The sequence below is a fragment of the Gymnoscopelus microlampas genome, assembly GCF_963454915.1.
Source record: "Gymnoscopelus microlampas genome assembly, chromosome: 6".
In the NCBI taxonomy this organism is placed as follows: Eukaryota; Metazoa; Chordata; class Actinopteri; order Myctophiformes; family Myctophidae; genus Gymnoscopelus; species Gymnoscopelus microlampas.
Window position 1 is genome coordinate 15,785,417 of NC_139943.1, and position 14,783 is coordinate 15,800,199.

Below are 14,783 nucleotides of genomic sequence, written 5' to 3' on the forward strand. Positions count from 1 at the left end.
TCAACAAGCTCACAGCGAGTTGCAACGCTACGCGTTGGGATCTTGCAGAATAGATTAGCTATATTTGCTATTTTTATACGCCATCAGTGTACAATTAAGTATAATACAGGGTTAAGTGGTCAATCAGACTAATCGATTGCGCTCAATTGTTTTGTAAGTTTAAAAAAAAACATAATATTTTTTTTTTATTGAACTTTTCCTTTTTCATAGAAAGGTGTGACATACATGTATTCAAATAAAGATAAACAAACTGGAATGATATAAATTAAAGGCATACAATACAAAGAAAACTAAAAAAACTAAAAGAAGGAAGGGCAAGCAGCACACTACAATGACCATTAACCCATTAAGACCTGGAACTGTGTCATTTTTAGATTTGAGCTAAAAAGCATTATTTTACACTTTGGGCTATTCAAAAATAGCAGATATACAAGCTCGTAGCGCGGCACCGAGTGCCGCGCTACGAGCTTGTAGATCTGCTATTTTTGAAAATTCGTGAAAAACATGTGTAACCGTCAAATGTAAACAAATTTAGTATTGTGTGCAAATCTTTGAATATATATATATTTTAAAGCAAACATTTTTAACTCAAATCTTTGCTTCTGGGGGTCCCTGGAACAAAATATTTTGATGGGGGTCCGCGGCCAAATACATATAATTTTGGGGGTCCTTGACATGAAAAAGATTGAGGACCACTGATATAGAAATACACGTTTTTCAGAAAACTGTTGAGATTTAGGAGACATGTAGAATCGGCTTCAGGTCTCAATGGGTTAAACTATAGATACACACACAGTCAAACATTCATATAAAAAATGTAATTGCTCCCCACACAAGAAGAAGGCTAATTGTAAGAATACAACCAGGGCTTGTTTTGGAAGTTTTTTTTATGTAAACAAGGACAGCACTCTAATGAAACGAGTACTTTATTATTAATTATTAATGCACAAAGGTTTTCCTAGACGACTCCCTTCTCCAGCATGTGTAGCTGGCAGAGAAAGCCACACACACACCCTATGTATCATCTCTACGTCATGTTTTTATGGGATTTCCAGGACATTAATGAGACATTATGGAAACCTTGTGTGTGTGTGCGTGTGTGTGCGTGTGTGTGTGTGTGTGTGTGTGTGTGTGTGTGTGTGTGTGTGTGTGTGTGTGTGTGTGTGTGTGTGTGTGTGTGTGTGTGTGTGTGTGTGTGTGTGTGTGTGCGTGTGCTTGTGTGTTATGTCTAGGACCTGGCTCTGGACATGGCCCACTTCCTGCTCAACAACACGGCGTCAGAAGGAGCTCTGTTATTGGATGAACAACAGGTAAAGGGGCGGGACTAGAGAGAAGTGTAAAAAAAAAAAAATACTTAAAGTAACATGATAATTTAGGTATCACATGAAGGTTTCAAAGAATACCCTGACCTCAACTGGCTCAACAACCACAAGTGCCGAAAATACCCAATCTACAAGCTCACAACGTGTCGCATAATGCAGTGGTTCTCAAACTTTTTCTTGTCAAGGACCCCCAAATTGACACTTATTAGCCCGCGGACCCCCATTTCAAAAGAAATGCCAGGGACCCCCATAAGAGAAGATTTTTTTTACAGCTCTAGCAGTGATTCTCAATCATTTTAATTTCAAGGACCCCCAGTTTGACATGCATTAGGGCTACAGCCTACAGACCCCCATTTAATGGCATTTATATCACTTGGACCGCAATTTATATTGTAAAATCTATGTCAATTTAACGCTGAGAGTGTACAAATGGAACCAAATGGACCCGTTAGGGTCCATTTGGTTCCATTTGTACACTCTCAGAGTTACAGACCCATAAGGGTCCATTTGGTTCCTATAAATCATTTAGCTGGGGACCCCCTGGTATCCCCTCAAGTACCCCTGGGGGTCCCCGGACCCCACTTTGAGAACCAATGGCATAATGGATGTTCGCTGAGCCTTACCCCCCAATAGCGATTGTCCAATGCTACATTAACCCATTAAGATTTGGCCGGGGACCCCCCCATCTGAAAATGTTTTGTGCCAGGGACCCCCAGAAGATTTGTGTTAAAAAAAAGAAATGTATCAAGATTTTTCAAACACAAAAATAGCAGATGTAAAAGCTTTGCCATATGAAGAAGTATATGATTAATCCATTGAGACCTGGAACTGTGTCATTTTTAGATTTGAGCTAAAAAGCCTTATTTTACACTTTGGGCTTTTCAAAAATAGCAGATATACAAGCTCATAGCGCGGCACAGAGTGCCGCGCTATGAGCTTGTAGATCTGCTATTTTTGAAAATTTGTGAAAATGTGTGCAAATCTTTGAATATATATATTTTTTAAAGCGAACCTTTTTAACTCAAATCTTTGCTTCTGGGGGTCCCTGGAACAAAATATTTTGATGGGGTCCGCGGCCAAATACATATAATTTTGGGGGTTCTGGACATGAAAAAGATTGAGCACCACTGATATAGAAACATACGTTTTTCAGAATACTGTTGAGATTTAGGAGACATGTAGAATCGGCTTCAGGTCTCAATGGGTTAAGACTTTAATAAAATGTCCCCTCCCCCTCTTTTTCTTTAAAAATGTAATCTTGCAAATAACCATAAAAGTTAAGTAGCAGTTTAAAGTAAATAGAAAGTGTGGGGATAACAGAGGTGAAACGTTTGTGTACATTCTTTCTTTATACATCGTATCAGCTTTTTCAAATATTTTTTTTTCCAAAGAATTTCAAAGAAAACAGCCCTCGTTTTACCTCTCGTTGTGTGTGTCTGCCTTTGTTCTCCCGCAAGGTCCCGCTGAAAGAGTGTGAGAAACTGGACCACAGCTTGGCACTGGCCTTGAAACACCTCACCTGGCGCCGCCACGACGATGACACCTCACTGGGAACAGCGCACAACAAAGACACGGACAACAACAACACACAAAGAGGCACCACAACACACGCGGACGCGCACAATAAAGGCACGCGCCTGAAAACACACCCGGACGCGCCGAGTGAAGAGCAGCCGGGTACACGTGCGGACGTGTCGCACGCTGACGCACGCGAGGACACGCCTGGCGTTGTTGCGGTTACAGACGGGCACGGTTACACGGAGACGCCCGCGGACGTGTGGACAGACGCCTCCGCTGACCTGGAGAACGGTATAGGTGAGTTTTTATTTCCTTTTTAACCCATTGAGACCTGAAGCCGATTCTACATGACTCCTAAATCTCAACAGTATTCTGAAAAACGTATGTTTCTATATCAGTGGTGCTCAAACCTTTTCATGTCAAGGACCCCCAAAATGATATGTATTTGGCCGCGGACCCCCATCAAAATATTTTGATGGATATTCAGAAGCAAAGATTTGAGTTAAAAATGTTCGCTTTAAAAATATATATATTCAGAATATTTGCACACATTTTCACGATTTTTCAAAAATAGCAGATCTACAAGCTCATAGCGCGGCACTCGGTGCCGCGCTATGAGCTTGTATGTCTGCTATTTTTGAATAGCCCAAAGTCTAAAATAATGCTTTTTAGCTCAAATCTAAAAATGACACAGTTCCAGGTCTTAATGGGTTAATAGATATATTTTTGGGTCTTTCCTGCCTTTATTGATATGATAGGAAACGGGGAAAGAGTCGATGAGTGACCAGTGGTGGAAAAAGTACTCGCATTTTTTTACTTAAGTGAAAGTATCAAGACTGCAATGTAGAGATACTCTATTACAAGTACAAGTCTGGTGTTCAGAATTGACTTGAGTAAAAGTACAAAAGTTTTGGCATCAAAATATACTTAAAGTACCAAAAGTAAAAGTACTCATTACACAGAAGGTCCCATTTCAAGTCTTCAATCTGTATAAAAATCTTTTGAAAATACAGTAGCAGATCTACAAGCTCACAATGTGTCGCATATTTGCCTTTGAGATGTAGTGGGATAGAAGTAAAAGTACCTCAAAAGTGTCCTTAAGTACAGTACTTGACTAAATGTACTTAGTTACTTTACACCGCCGTCGAGTGACATGCAACAAAGGTCTGTCGGGCTCGGGAATCGAACACACGACACGCTGTCAGGCTGCATCAGAGCTTGTATACGGTACACGCCTTCTGGCCAGCTTTTCAGTACTTTATGCACCTGCGTCTTTCCTGAGTACGTCCCACGTATGTTAATGTGGGACGTCCTCGTTACCGGTGCCCGTGTGTTGGTTCCCGCAGCACCAATTTGCTGGCTGGCAGTTCTTGATGTCTTTGGCCAGTGTCCTGCTACTCTCATTCTCCTGGCTGCTATTTTATGATATACTGATTCTTGTTGGTAAATAGTTACTATTTAGTCACAAGCTCTTGTTAATACTTTACATTGGTTAGATATTTATAAAACCCACAGACAGACTTAAGCACTTTCAACCTGGCATTTAAGATTTTCAAAATCTTTCAAGATTTTGAAAAAAAAAACGACACTCTCATACGACAAAGTGTAAAATATGCCAGGGCATTAACCCATTGAGACCTGAAGCCGATTCTACATGTCTCCTAAATCTCAACTTTTCTGAAAAACGTATGTTTCTATATCAGTGGTGCTCAATCTTTTTCATGTCAAGGACCCCCAAAATTATATGTATTTGGCCACGGACCCCCATCTGAAAATATGTTGTTCCAGGGACCCCCAGAAGCAAAGATTTGAGTTACAAATGTTCGCTTTGAAAATGTATATATTCAAAGATTTGCACACATTTTCACGATTAAAAAGAAATAGCAGATCTACAAGCTCATAGCGCGGCACTCGGTGCCACGCTATGAGCTTGTAGATCTGCTATTTTTGAATAGCCCAAAGTGTAAAATAATGCTTTTTAGCTTTAGCTCAAATCTAAAAATGACACAGTTCCAGGTCTTAATGGGTTAATACTTTCCATTGGTTAGATATTTATAAAACCCACAGACAGACTTAAGCACTTTCAACCTGGCATTTAAGATTTTCAAAATCTTTCAAAATTTTGAAAAAAAACAACACTGTCATACGACAAAGTGTAAAATATGCCAGGGCATTAACCCATTAAACCTGGAACGGTGTCATTTTTAGATTTGAGCTAAAAAGCATTATTTTACACTTTGAGCTATTCAAAAATCGTGAAAATGTGTGCAAATCTTTGAATATATATATTTTTAAAGCGAACATTTTTAACTCAAATCTTTGCTTCTGGGGGTCCCTGGAACAAGATATTTTGATGGGGGTCCGCAGCCAAATACATATAATTTTGGGGGTCCTTGACATGAAAAAGATTGAGCACCACTGATATAGAAACATACGTTTTTCCGAATACTGTTGAGATTTAGGAGACATGTAGAATCGGCTTCAGGTCTCAATGGGTTAATTTGTGGATGGAGATACAAGGTTTCTGTAATGAGTCTGCAACTATGCACACCTCTAGGTTTCCCTTAGCTCTGCCTTTCTCCTCACACATACACTGTAGAAAGGCTTTTACTGCTGAACGTATGTTTTACAGTCAACTCCCTTTCCTGAAACACCAATATTTAGCATGGAGTCTTTCTCTCTCTCTCTCTTTGCTTCTGTATCATTTTCTCGTCTCCGGTTTTGTTCTTCCATTTCCTCTCCTCGTCATGTTTCCTCCTGCCCCCCCCAGCCCCCTCCCATTTAGCAGAGCCACGCAGAGTCGCAAATGCTATGTGAAATATGCCAAAAGCAAACTTTCCCACTCATTACCAGCCTTGGCGGCTTGCCTCCGTTGAAATGGTCGTGTAGTGTTGTAGAGATGTGGTGGGCTGCTGCTGGGCAACTGGCTTACTGACTGGCTAACTGCTATTTTTTACTTAACCCATTGTGACCTGAAGCCGATTCTACATGTCTCCTAAATCCCAACAGTTTTCTGAAAAACGTATGTTTCTATATCAGTGGTGCTCAATCTTTTTCATGTCAAGGACCGCCAAAATTATATGTATTTGGCCGCGGACCCCCATCAAAATATTTTGTTCCAGGGACCCCCAGAAGCAAAGATTTGAGTTAAAAATGTTTGCTTAAAAATATATACATTTTCAAAGATTTGCACACATTTTCACGATTTTTCAAAAATAGCAGATCTACAAGCTCATAGCGCGGCACTCGGTGCCGCGCTATAGACGGGTTTCCTGTTAGTAAACATGAGAGGAATATGACCGCGCAGAGGAGGGGGAAGCCTATGGGTGCGTTTGGAAATTACGCACCGGAGCACACTCGCCTATTAGTTTGTATTGGCCAGTGCGCTCACTGCCGCTCAGGGCTGTATGGGGGCATGCGCAGATTGCGCATTCTGCTCTGTGATGACGTCGCGCGGAAATCCGTCTATGACAAAAAAAAATGACAAAGTTCCAGGTCGTATGGGTTAAGTCAAAGAGGCAGTAACACCATGTAAAAATACTCTGTTACAAGTAAAAATCCTGTATTCAAAATTTTACTTGAATAAAAGTACAAAAGTATTGGCGTATACTTACAGAACCAAAGTAAAAGTACTAAAATATAATATATTTTTTCAATCATACTTTTTAGAAAAACAGCAGATCTGCAACGTCTTGTGAGCTTGTAGGTCGGTATTTTTGAATAGTTGTAACAATACTATAAAATAGGGCTTCACTGGTTAATTAATGTATGTTTTGCAAAAATAATGTAAATCTGCAAAGTAACAAGTAACTATTAGCTGTCAAATAATAATTGTAGTAAAAGTAAAAGTACAATATTTGACTCTGGAAGTTGAAGTATAAAGTATTGAAAAATACTCAAGTAAAGTAAAACCTCAAAATTGTACTTAGTTACTTTCCACCTCTGCTGGTTACTGGCTGGTGGACCGCCTAGCCTAGCCGCCGGGCTGTTTGTCTGGCTGTCTGGCTGTCTATCTCACAGACTCACTGACTTCTCATGCTGGCTGGTTTGTTGTCTGTCTCACTGACTGCAGAGATGTGACTGTGATGGAGGTGATGGGTTTGTAGCGCTCAATGCTATTTGTTTTAGTTGGAATTCAAGAAGCCCGGTCTCTGCCAGAGACAGAGAGAACGCAAACCAAACAGAGAGTGACAGAGTGGAAAGGAGAGAGAGAGAGAGAGAGAGAGAGAGAGAGAGAGAGAGAGAGAGGGGGGGGGGGGGGGGGGGGGGGGGGCGTTGTAGCTCTGTCTGGCAGAGTCAAATGAAAGCATCATCAGTAACAACAACCTCCATCGTCCTCTCTATTCATCCACCCAATTTACATTTACCTTACTGATTCTCAGGGACAAAAATGGAGGTCTTCAATCAGCCTGGTGTGTGTGTGTGTGTGTGTGTGTGTGTGTGTGTGTGTGTGTGTGTGTGTGTGTGTGTGTGTGTGTGTGTGTGTGTGTGTGTGCGTGCGTGTGCGTGTGTGTGCCTTATTTAGATATCGTCGCTGCCGCGTGGAAACCGAAAACCGTTCCTTTTGTATTATTATTATTATCAGTAGTAGTAGTAGCAATTATTATTGAAAATAGCCAATCTACAGGCTATTTTCTCTACTTTTGTGCGACACTCTTGTATGATGAAGTAGGGCATTAATTTACGACAAAACATAAAAAGTTGAAGTATGGAGATATGATGTTTCTGCCAGACACAGTGATGATGTGATGGAAGTAATGAGACAAACAGATAGGGGGAACAGGTGTCCAGCCGGAATCAAACCGCCGACACTGGGACGAGCACCCGACTAGTTTTTTTCAGTAAAGAGCCTACGTACTGTACGTTCATGATGTGCTTACTGCTGGTTTGGCCTGCTGGGTCAGTTCAATCCACCGTGGGGGAACATGGACGACTCTCCCCCCAAAGCCAGAAACTAGAGAACCTTTGATGTCATCCTTGTTTAAGTCATCAAGACGCGGCGCTTTGACACCGTCTCCTTGGGCACTTTAATGGGACACAATACGGGACGATACGTCCTACCGGCGAAACTCCCCCCCCCCCTGTCAGGTGATAAGAAGCGTCTTGCTAGCTCCTCATGCATTGAAGCATGAGCATGAGCTCAGTTAGGGGCTCTCCCCAGGCTGGCAGAGGGAGAGTAGCGCCCAGGATTACAAGCTTAGGCATTGGCACTGGGTGTGAAAAATGGGTTACAAAATTGTGAAAAAAATAAAAACGTTTAAGTGAAAGTTAGTGAAAATAGCCGATCTACAAGCTCACAACGCGTCACATCGCGGGTCGCGACACATTGTGAGATCGTCTATTTTCACTAGTTTGGGTCCCGACCGGGTAAGCATCAAATTTCCCTTTTGGGTCTCGAGCTAAAACATTTGGGAGAGAGGGAGAGAGAGAGAGACCTTGACAAATCACTTGGTCTAGAAAGAGAGGGAGAGAGAGAGACCCTGACAAATCACTTGGTCTAGAAAGAGAGGGAGAGAGAGAGACCCTGACAAATCACTTGGTCTAGAAAGAGAGGGAGAGAGAGAGACCCTGACAAATCACTTGGTCTAGAGAGAGAGGGAGAGACCCTGACAAATCATTTGGTCTAGAGAGAGAGGGAGAGAGAGAGACCCTGACAAATCACTTGGTCTAGAGAGAGAGAGAGAGACCCTGACAAATCATATTTTCCAGCAGCTCCAGATTCTCAGAGCATTGTCTCTTGCTGTAATGAACGCATGGCAACATTGGAATTCTCCCATGGCCTTGGTTGGCATGCTGACCGCTGCCCCAGCTCCAATGCCTTCCAAAGAATTGTGTGTGTGTGTGTGTGTGTGTGTGTGTGTGTGTGTGTGTGTGTGTGTGTGTGTGTGTGTGTGTGTGTGTGTGTGTGTGTGTGTGTGTGTGTGTGTGTGTGTGTGTGTGTGTGTGTGTGTATATATATATAATATATTATATTATATATATGTCAAGGACCCCCAAATTGATATATATTTGGATGTGGAACCCCATCTGAAAAGGTTTTATACCAGGAACCCTAGAACAGGGGTTCTCAACCTTTTCAGGCCGCGACCCCCAAAACAATGATATTATTTCTCGCGACCCCCCGCGTGCACGCGCACGGTCCCGTTCGCGCGCGCGAAGGTTATTTAATTATAATAGGTTGTTTGATAATTGTTTATTATCAAAACATTTTTGCAAAAAGTGGGGTAAATTGAGTAAATTAACTGATAAAACATGAATTAATGATAACATAAAAAATATTTTGTTAAAAAAAAAAAAAAAAAAGTTTTTTTCATTTTTTTTTTCAAATTCACCAAAAAATCTGGCGACCCCCCCAAATTATTTGGCGACCCCCCTGGGGGTCGCGACCCCCAGGTTGAGAACCACTGCCCTAGAAGAGAAGATATAAAAAATATATATAATCAAATAAAATGATTCAGCTTGGCTTGTAGTTTCTGCTATTTTTTAATAGCCAACGTATGAATGGATAAAGTGGTTCAAATGATTGTGATGCTATGTTAACTACTTTAGCTGGGGACCCCCTGGAACCCCTTTGAAATAATTGTAGTGGAGTAAAAGTATAATATTTGCCTCTGAGATGTAGTGGAGTGGAAGTAAAAGTACTGAAAATTGGAAATACTCCAGTAAACTCAAAATTGTACAGTACAAGTACTACAGTACTTGAGGAAATGTACTTAGTTACTTTCCACCACTGCCATTATTAGCTTCAGGGGTTAATGCTTAAGGAACTTTTTGTTTTTTTCCTCGGTAAATTATTGGCCCTACTTCGTCATACTACAGTTTCACACAAGAGTAGCAAAAATAGCCGATCTACAAGCTCACAACGTGCCGCGATGCGTTGTGAGTTTTTAGATCTGCTATTTTCTCTGTTTTTATATTTCTAAAGTGAAATGGAGAGTGGTTAAGTCTTGTCTGTGGGTTTATTTTGGGTCTAAATATTGAACCAATGACAAGTATTAACCCATTAAAACCCGGGGAAGCATCTGTGTCGCTTTAGATTTGAGCTATTCAAAAATATCAGATATACCGGTTCTCCTCAGTGGCTGGAGCAATTGATCTGCATTTGCACACAGTCATTGACCATTACCATGTGCACGGAACACCAAAGCCCGTTTTTTCGCTTTCCCCAAATGTCAGCTGTTTATTAGCGTTTTTTGTGTTTGCTGGCTCCCAGGTTGTCAAATCATGTGCGTGAAACAAGCGCCGGTGTTGCCACATCCGTGACACATCACATTGGGTGCTCATATCCCCCGACGGGTAAAGTCTAGTACAGAGGTCTTCAACAGGGGGTCCGGGACCCCTAGGGGGTCCTCAGAGTTACTACAGGGGGTCCCCCAAATATTTGTGTGATCTGATTATTTTGTTTTACATCAACCACCTAAACCCTAGTATCCCTTTTCTGACGAGAACTTTAGCCAAAAATAGCAGATCTACAAGCTCGCTTGGCGTTGTGAGCTTGTAGATCGGCTATTTTTGGCAAAGAGTTATATATCTAGAGGGGAAAAAAGAGCTGCAAAAGTTTATCTGAAACACGATTTTATACAATATAGAGGGGGTCCCTGATTCATCTCTCTCTCAGCTAGGGGGTCCTTGGCCTGAAAACGTTGAAGACCCCTGGTCTAGTACATATAATCTTGGGGGTCCATGACATGAAAACGTTAGAGCACCACTGATATTATAGCAATATACTGTAGGTTTTTCAGACATTTGTAGAATCAACCTCAGGTCTTAATGGGCTAACAAGAGCTTGTGACTAAATAACTACACTGGATCCATCGGAACACAGGTTCTTTTTTTTTTCATTTCCTGAAAACTAACAGTTTTGGACGTACAAGGTTTCCACCTGACAGCGACGACAAGTAACAGGTTGCTATGGCGACCCTGTTCCTGCAGAGTCAATCCAGCCTCATGGCGTTTTGGAGCTTTTCCATAACGTTGCTGTCGGGTGGAAACCTTGTATGTCCAGAACCCTTCCCTTAATTTTTATTATTATTTTAAAAACCTTTTTAAATAGTGATCATAGCCGATCCTACAGCTGACACAATGCGTTGCATCGCGACTTTTTGTGTGACACTCTTGTATGATGAACTAGGGCATTCATTTCCAAAGAAATATGGAGATACAGTATGAGGTTTCTGCCCGACAACCACCATGTTGTTCAGAGCCCCTGGCCTCTCAGGTGGCTGAGGCCAGGTGGAGGAAATAAGAGAAAGCTGCCTTTTGTACAAAGGAAGAACATTTTCCCGCTAGCCAAGGCATGCCTCAGGTAATGTTGCTGTGTTCCTGTGAAGGATGTTTCAAATATAGTTCTTAACCCATTAACACCTGAGACCGCGTCTAAAAAAAATCTAAATCCTGAAAAAAAAATGGAAGAAAATATTTAAAAATAATTTTCACGATTTTTCAAAAATAGCAGATCTACAAGTTCGTAGCGCGGCACTCGGTGCCGCGCTATGAGCTTGTAGATCTGCTATTTTTGAATAGCCAAAGTGACATAGACGCGTTCCAGGTCTTAATGGGTTAAGTATAGACCAGTGTTTATGGGTCACAGGAAAAGATCCCGTATTAACATAATTTGTATGTTTAACTTTTTCCCGATCGTCAAAGTTAGCTTGTGTATCGCTGAGGATCGTCGGTTGTCCAGAACCCGGCGTGCGGCAATGTTTTAGTTAATGGACCTTCAACAGGGGGACCAAGATCCAGAGGGGGTCCTCAGAGTTACTGAAGGGGGCCAAATCTTTCTGTGATAGTAATAGGAACTTTTTTTCTTTTTTTTTTGCTAGCATCCCTATTCTGAGGGGGAACATTCGCGGAATATAGCAGATCTGTACACTATCTATGAAATCTATGAAAAGTGCAACACGATTTTATACAATATGTAGTGGGATCATCTCTCTCTCAGATAAGACCCGTGGTTGTAGTCAATGTTGGCATGGGAACGTTGTCTGTCTGGGCCAAATATGCCCATATATGGATTAGCCTGATGTTGTGTTGATGACGTCACCACAGGATCAGCTGTCCCACATAAAAGATAGTGTTGTTGGTGACCAAGGAGCAGTTGGTAGAGTGATCGTTTGAAGTTGTTTAAGAGAGTCCTAAGAGGAACAAACAAGCACAACTTGGAGGGTAGATTCTGCCGAAGACGTTCGGGATACCAAACCCCGGCTCTACAGTACAGTTGGCTTTGGGCTAATGCTAATGTATCAAAGATCTCTTGTGTTCAATATTTTCTCAGCCTTTTCTACCGTGGGACACGCTAAACAATAAACTCGCCCAACGGCCGGCCGGCCCAATGAGCACCATGTTTGCCGACACTATTCTTATCGTGTTGATCTCCGTCTGCACGACGTTGCTAGCGGAAGGGATCACGTGGGCTTTGGTGTATCGGACCGAGACGTACAAGAGGCTAGCGGCCGAGGTGGAAGAGAAAAGCAAAAAACTCAAAGCCCTCAAGGAGTCCGCGGGTTGTCAACAGAAGGAGGAGATTGAGAAACAAGAGAAGGAACTCACGGACACCAAAATGAAACTGTCCGGTGAAAGCATGAAGTCCATGGTTGTCATAGGCATCCTCTTTAAGATACTCTTTGGCCGGTTTCACTCCCTTTTTCATGGGAGGGTGGTGGCCAAGTTGCCGTTCGTCCCACTGGCCTACATCCATGGAATGTCTCACAGCAACCTACCGGGCGAGGATTACACCGACTGCTCCTTCATGTTCCTCTACGTCCTCTGCACCATGTCGGTCAGACAGAACGTCCAGAAGATGTTGGGTCGTGTGGGTCGTGCCCCCTCCAGGGCGACGACGAAGCCAAAAGAAAACTAGCCGGTCTCACAGCTGTTCACATGGACTTGAACCATCTGGTCCGAGAGAAATTTCCTGTCCACACCAAATCTCTGCATCCAAGAAATAGCTGATCTACATGCTCAAAGCTTATAGATAGATCTGCAATTTTTTGCCAAATGTTCCCTCCAGAATAGACTATAGCAAGTGATTAAAGATTATGATCATGAAAAGGAACTTGGATGATGAACATTACTGATTTTACGTTTTCGTGCCAAGGACCCCCAAAATGTATTTGGCCGTGGACCCCCATCTGAAAATGTTTTGTGCCAGGGACCCCCAGAAGAGAGGATTTGTGTTAAAAAATAAAAAAAATGATTTAAACACTTAAAAAATAGCTGATGTACAAGCACGAAGTGACATGCAGTAAGCTTGTATATCTGCTATTTTTGAGAACCACTGTTCTAAACCACTGTTCTAAATCCGTAAGTATAAAAAAATACCCCCCCCCCCAAAAAAAAAATATATATATATGTATAGATAAAATCTAAAATTGTGCAGATTCTTTCCAGGTTTTAGTGGGTTCAAATGCAGCTGGCGGGACATTGTTTTTGTTCCCCACATAATGCGAATCAATAAAGTCTCGCTAGTCGCACTACGAGTTAAAAGATGGACGTTCCAAACGATTATTATACCAAAAGAAACTAAACGATTAACCAAACTAAACAAGTTTTAAACTAGGGGAATCATGTTGGAGGTGCACGGCACCGGTGGTTCCGGTCATTGGTTCCGGCCACCTGATGACGTAAAGTTATTTCCGCTCAGACCGAATCAGAAACCCCAAAATGGTATTGATCCCAGACTAGCTCTGACCTGGTCTACTAGTCTACCCCAGCACGAGTGAAGAAAAAAAATCACTCAACTGAATGATTGATTGATTGATTGATTGATTGATTGATATGTTTATTGACAGTGTTTATATGTACAGAAAATACATGCCTTTATACACCACCATCAAAAGGATGAGACCCAAGAAAAGCTAAAAGCCTATTTCCACTGTGGTTATTACCCAGGCGGGCTCTCTAAACCATTCAGCTATGGCTGCCCTAACCTAGCTTTGTGAAAGTGGAACACAGGTTATTTTTTCCCCCTGAAAAGTAACAGTTAAGTTGTTACATACAGTTACAAGTATGGGATATGTGCAAGCAGTGAGTGTGCACATGGTATTCATGTATTCATGTATTTAGCAGGACACTATAATCAAGTACAGGTACAAGTCACAGAGACAAACCAGGCTTGGTTCTGACAGAGCCACTGTGTGGGTCATTAAACACTCCATCACTCCCTCTTGAGGACTGTAAAAGAACAGGCTGACTGCACACACACACACACACACACACAAGGACATGAATGGAACAGCTTATCTCAGCTTATCTGTCTCATTCTGTCTGTCTGTCTGTCTGTCTGTCTGTCTGTCTGTCTGTCTGTCTGTCTGTCTGTCTGTCTGTCTGTCTGTCTGTTTGTGTGGGGCACTACCTCCCAGCATTCATTCAGGTTTATGTAAAAAGAAAAAAAAAATAAGCAGAGGGGGGGACATTTTCTTAACCACTTAACCCCTATATACTTCATTTTACAATAAATGGTGGAAATATCCGAATTTGCTATTTTTAAAATGAAATAATCACTCCCTTTTCCATTGCTCTTTCTTACCCTCTTCTCCCTCTCAATTTTCAGACTCCCTATTCTTCCATAAATGGTAATCGGAGCATTTAGAGGTGTATATATATAGTGGATTTTAATCCAAAGCGCTTTACAATGTGCATTACTTTCACGCGTTCACACACCCACGGTGGAGGAAACCATGCACCTTGTCCATGTCCTTTGGAGAGCACTTTACTGAACACGTGTTTATATTTGGTTTCATTTATGGGAAAGGGAAGAAGAAAAAAGGTAGACTGCTGTGTCATTTTTAGATTTGAGCTAAAATGCATTATTTTACACTTTGGCTATTTTTGAAAAATCGTGAAAATGTGTGCAAATCTTTGAATATAAATACTTTTAAAGTGAACATTTTTAACTCAAATCTTTGCTTCTGGGGGGGTCCCTGGAACAAAGTATTTTGATGG

At 41.7% G+C, this 14,783-nt stretch overlaps 2 protein-coding genes across 8 annotated transcripts in view; both read left to right on the forward strand.

The window, feature by feature from the left end:
• Positions 1 to 14,783, forward strand: part of LOC311047984 (A-kinase anchoring protein 13) — a 213,746-nt gene that overhangs the window by 71,432 nt on the left and 127,531 nt on the right. For all 7 annotated transcript variants that reach the window (XM_084060950.1, XM_084060953.1, XM_084060951.1 and 4 more), the window contains exons 5-6: positions 1,233 to 1,310; positions 2,780 to 3,137. In XM_084060950.1, the coding sequence (XP_083917076.1) occupies positions 1,233 to 1,310; positions 2,780 to 3,137 (436 nt within the window). The remainder of the gene's footprint in view (positions 1 to 1,232; positions 1,311 to 2,779; positions 3,138 to 14,783) is intronic.
• LOC311047866 (calcium load-activated calcium channel-like) lies at positions 12,172 to 12,699 on the forward strand (the record flags this gene model as incomplete). The annotated part of the gene is made up of 1 exon (XM_084060815.1): positions 12,172 to 12,699. The coding sequence occupies one exon, from the start codon at positions 12,172 to 12,174 to the stop codon at positions 12,697 to 12,699; it is 528 nt and encodes a 175-aa protein (XP_083916941.1).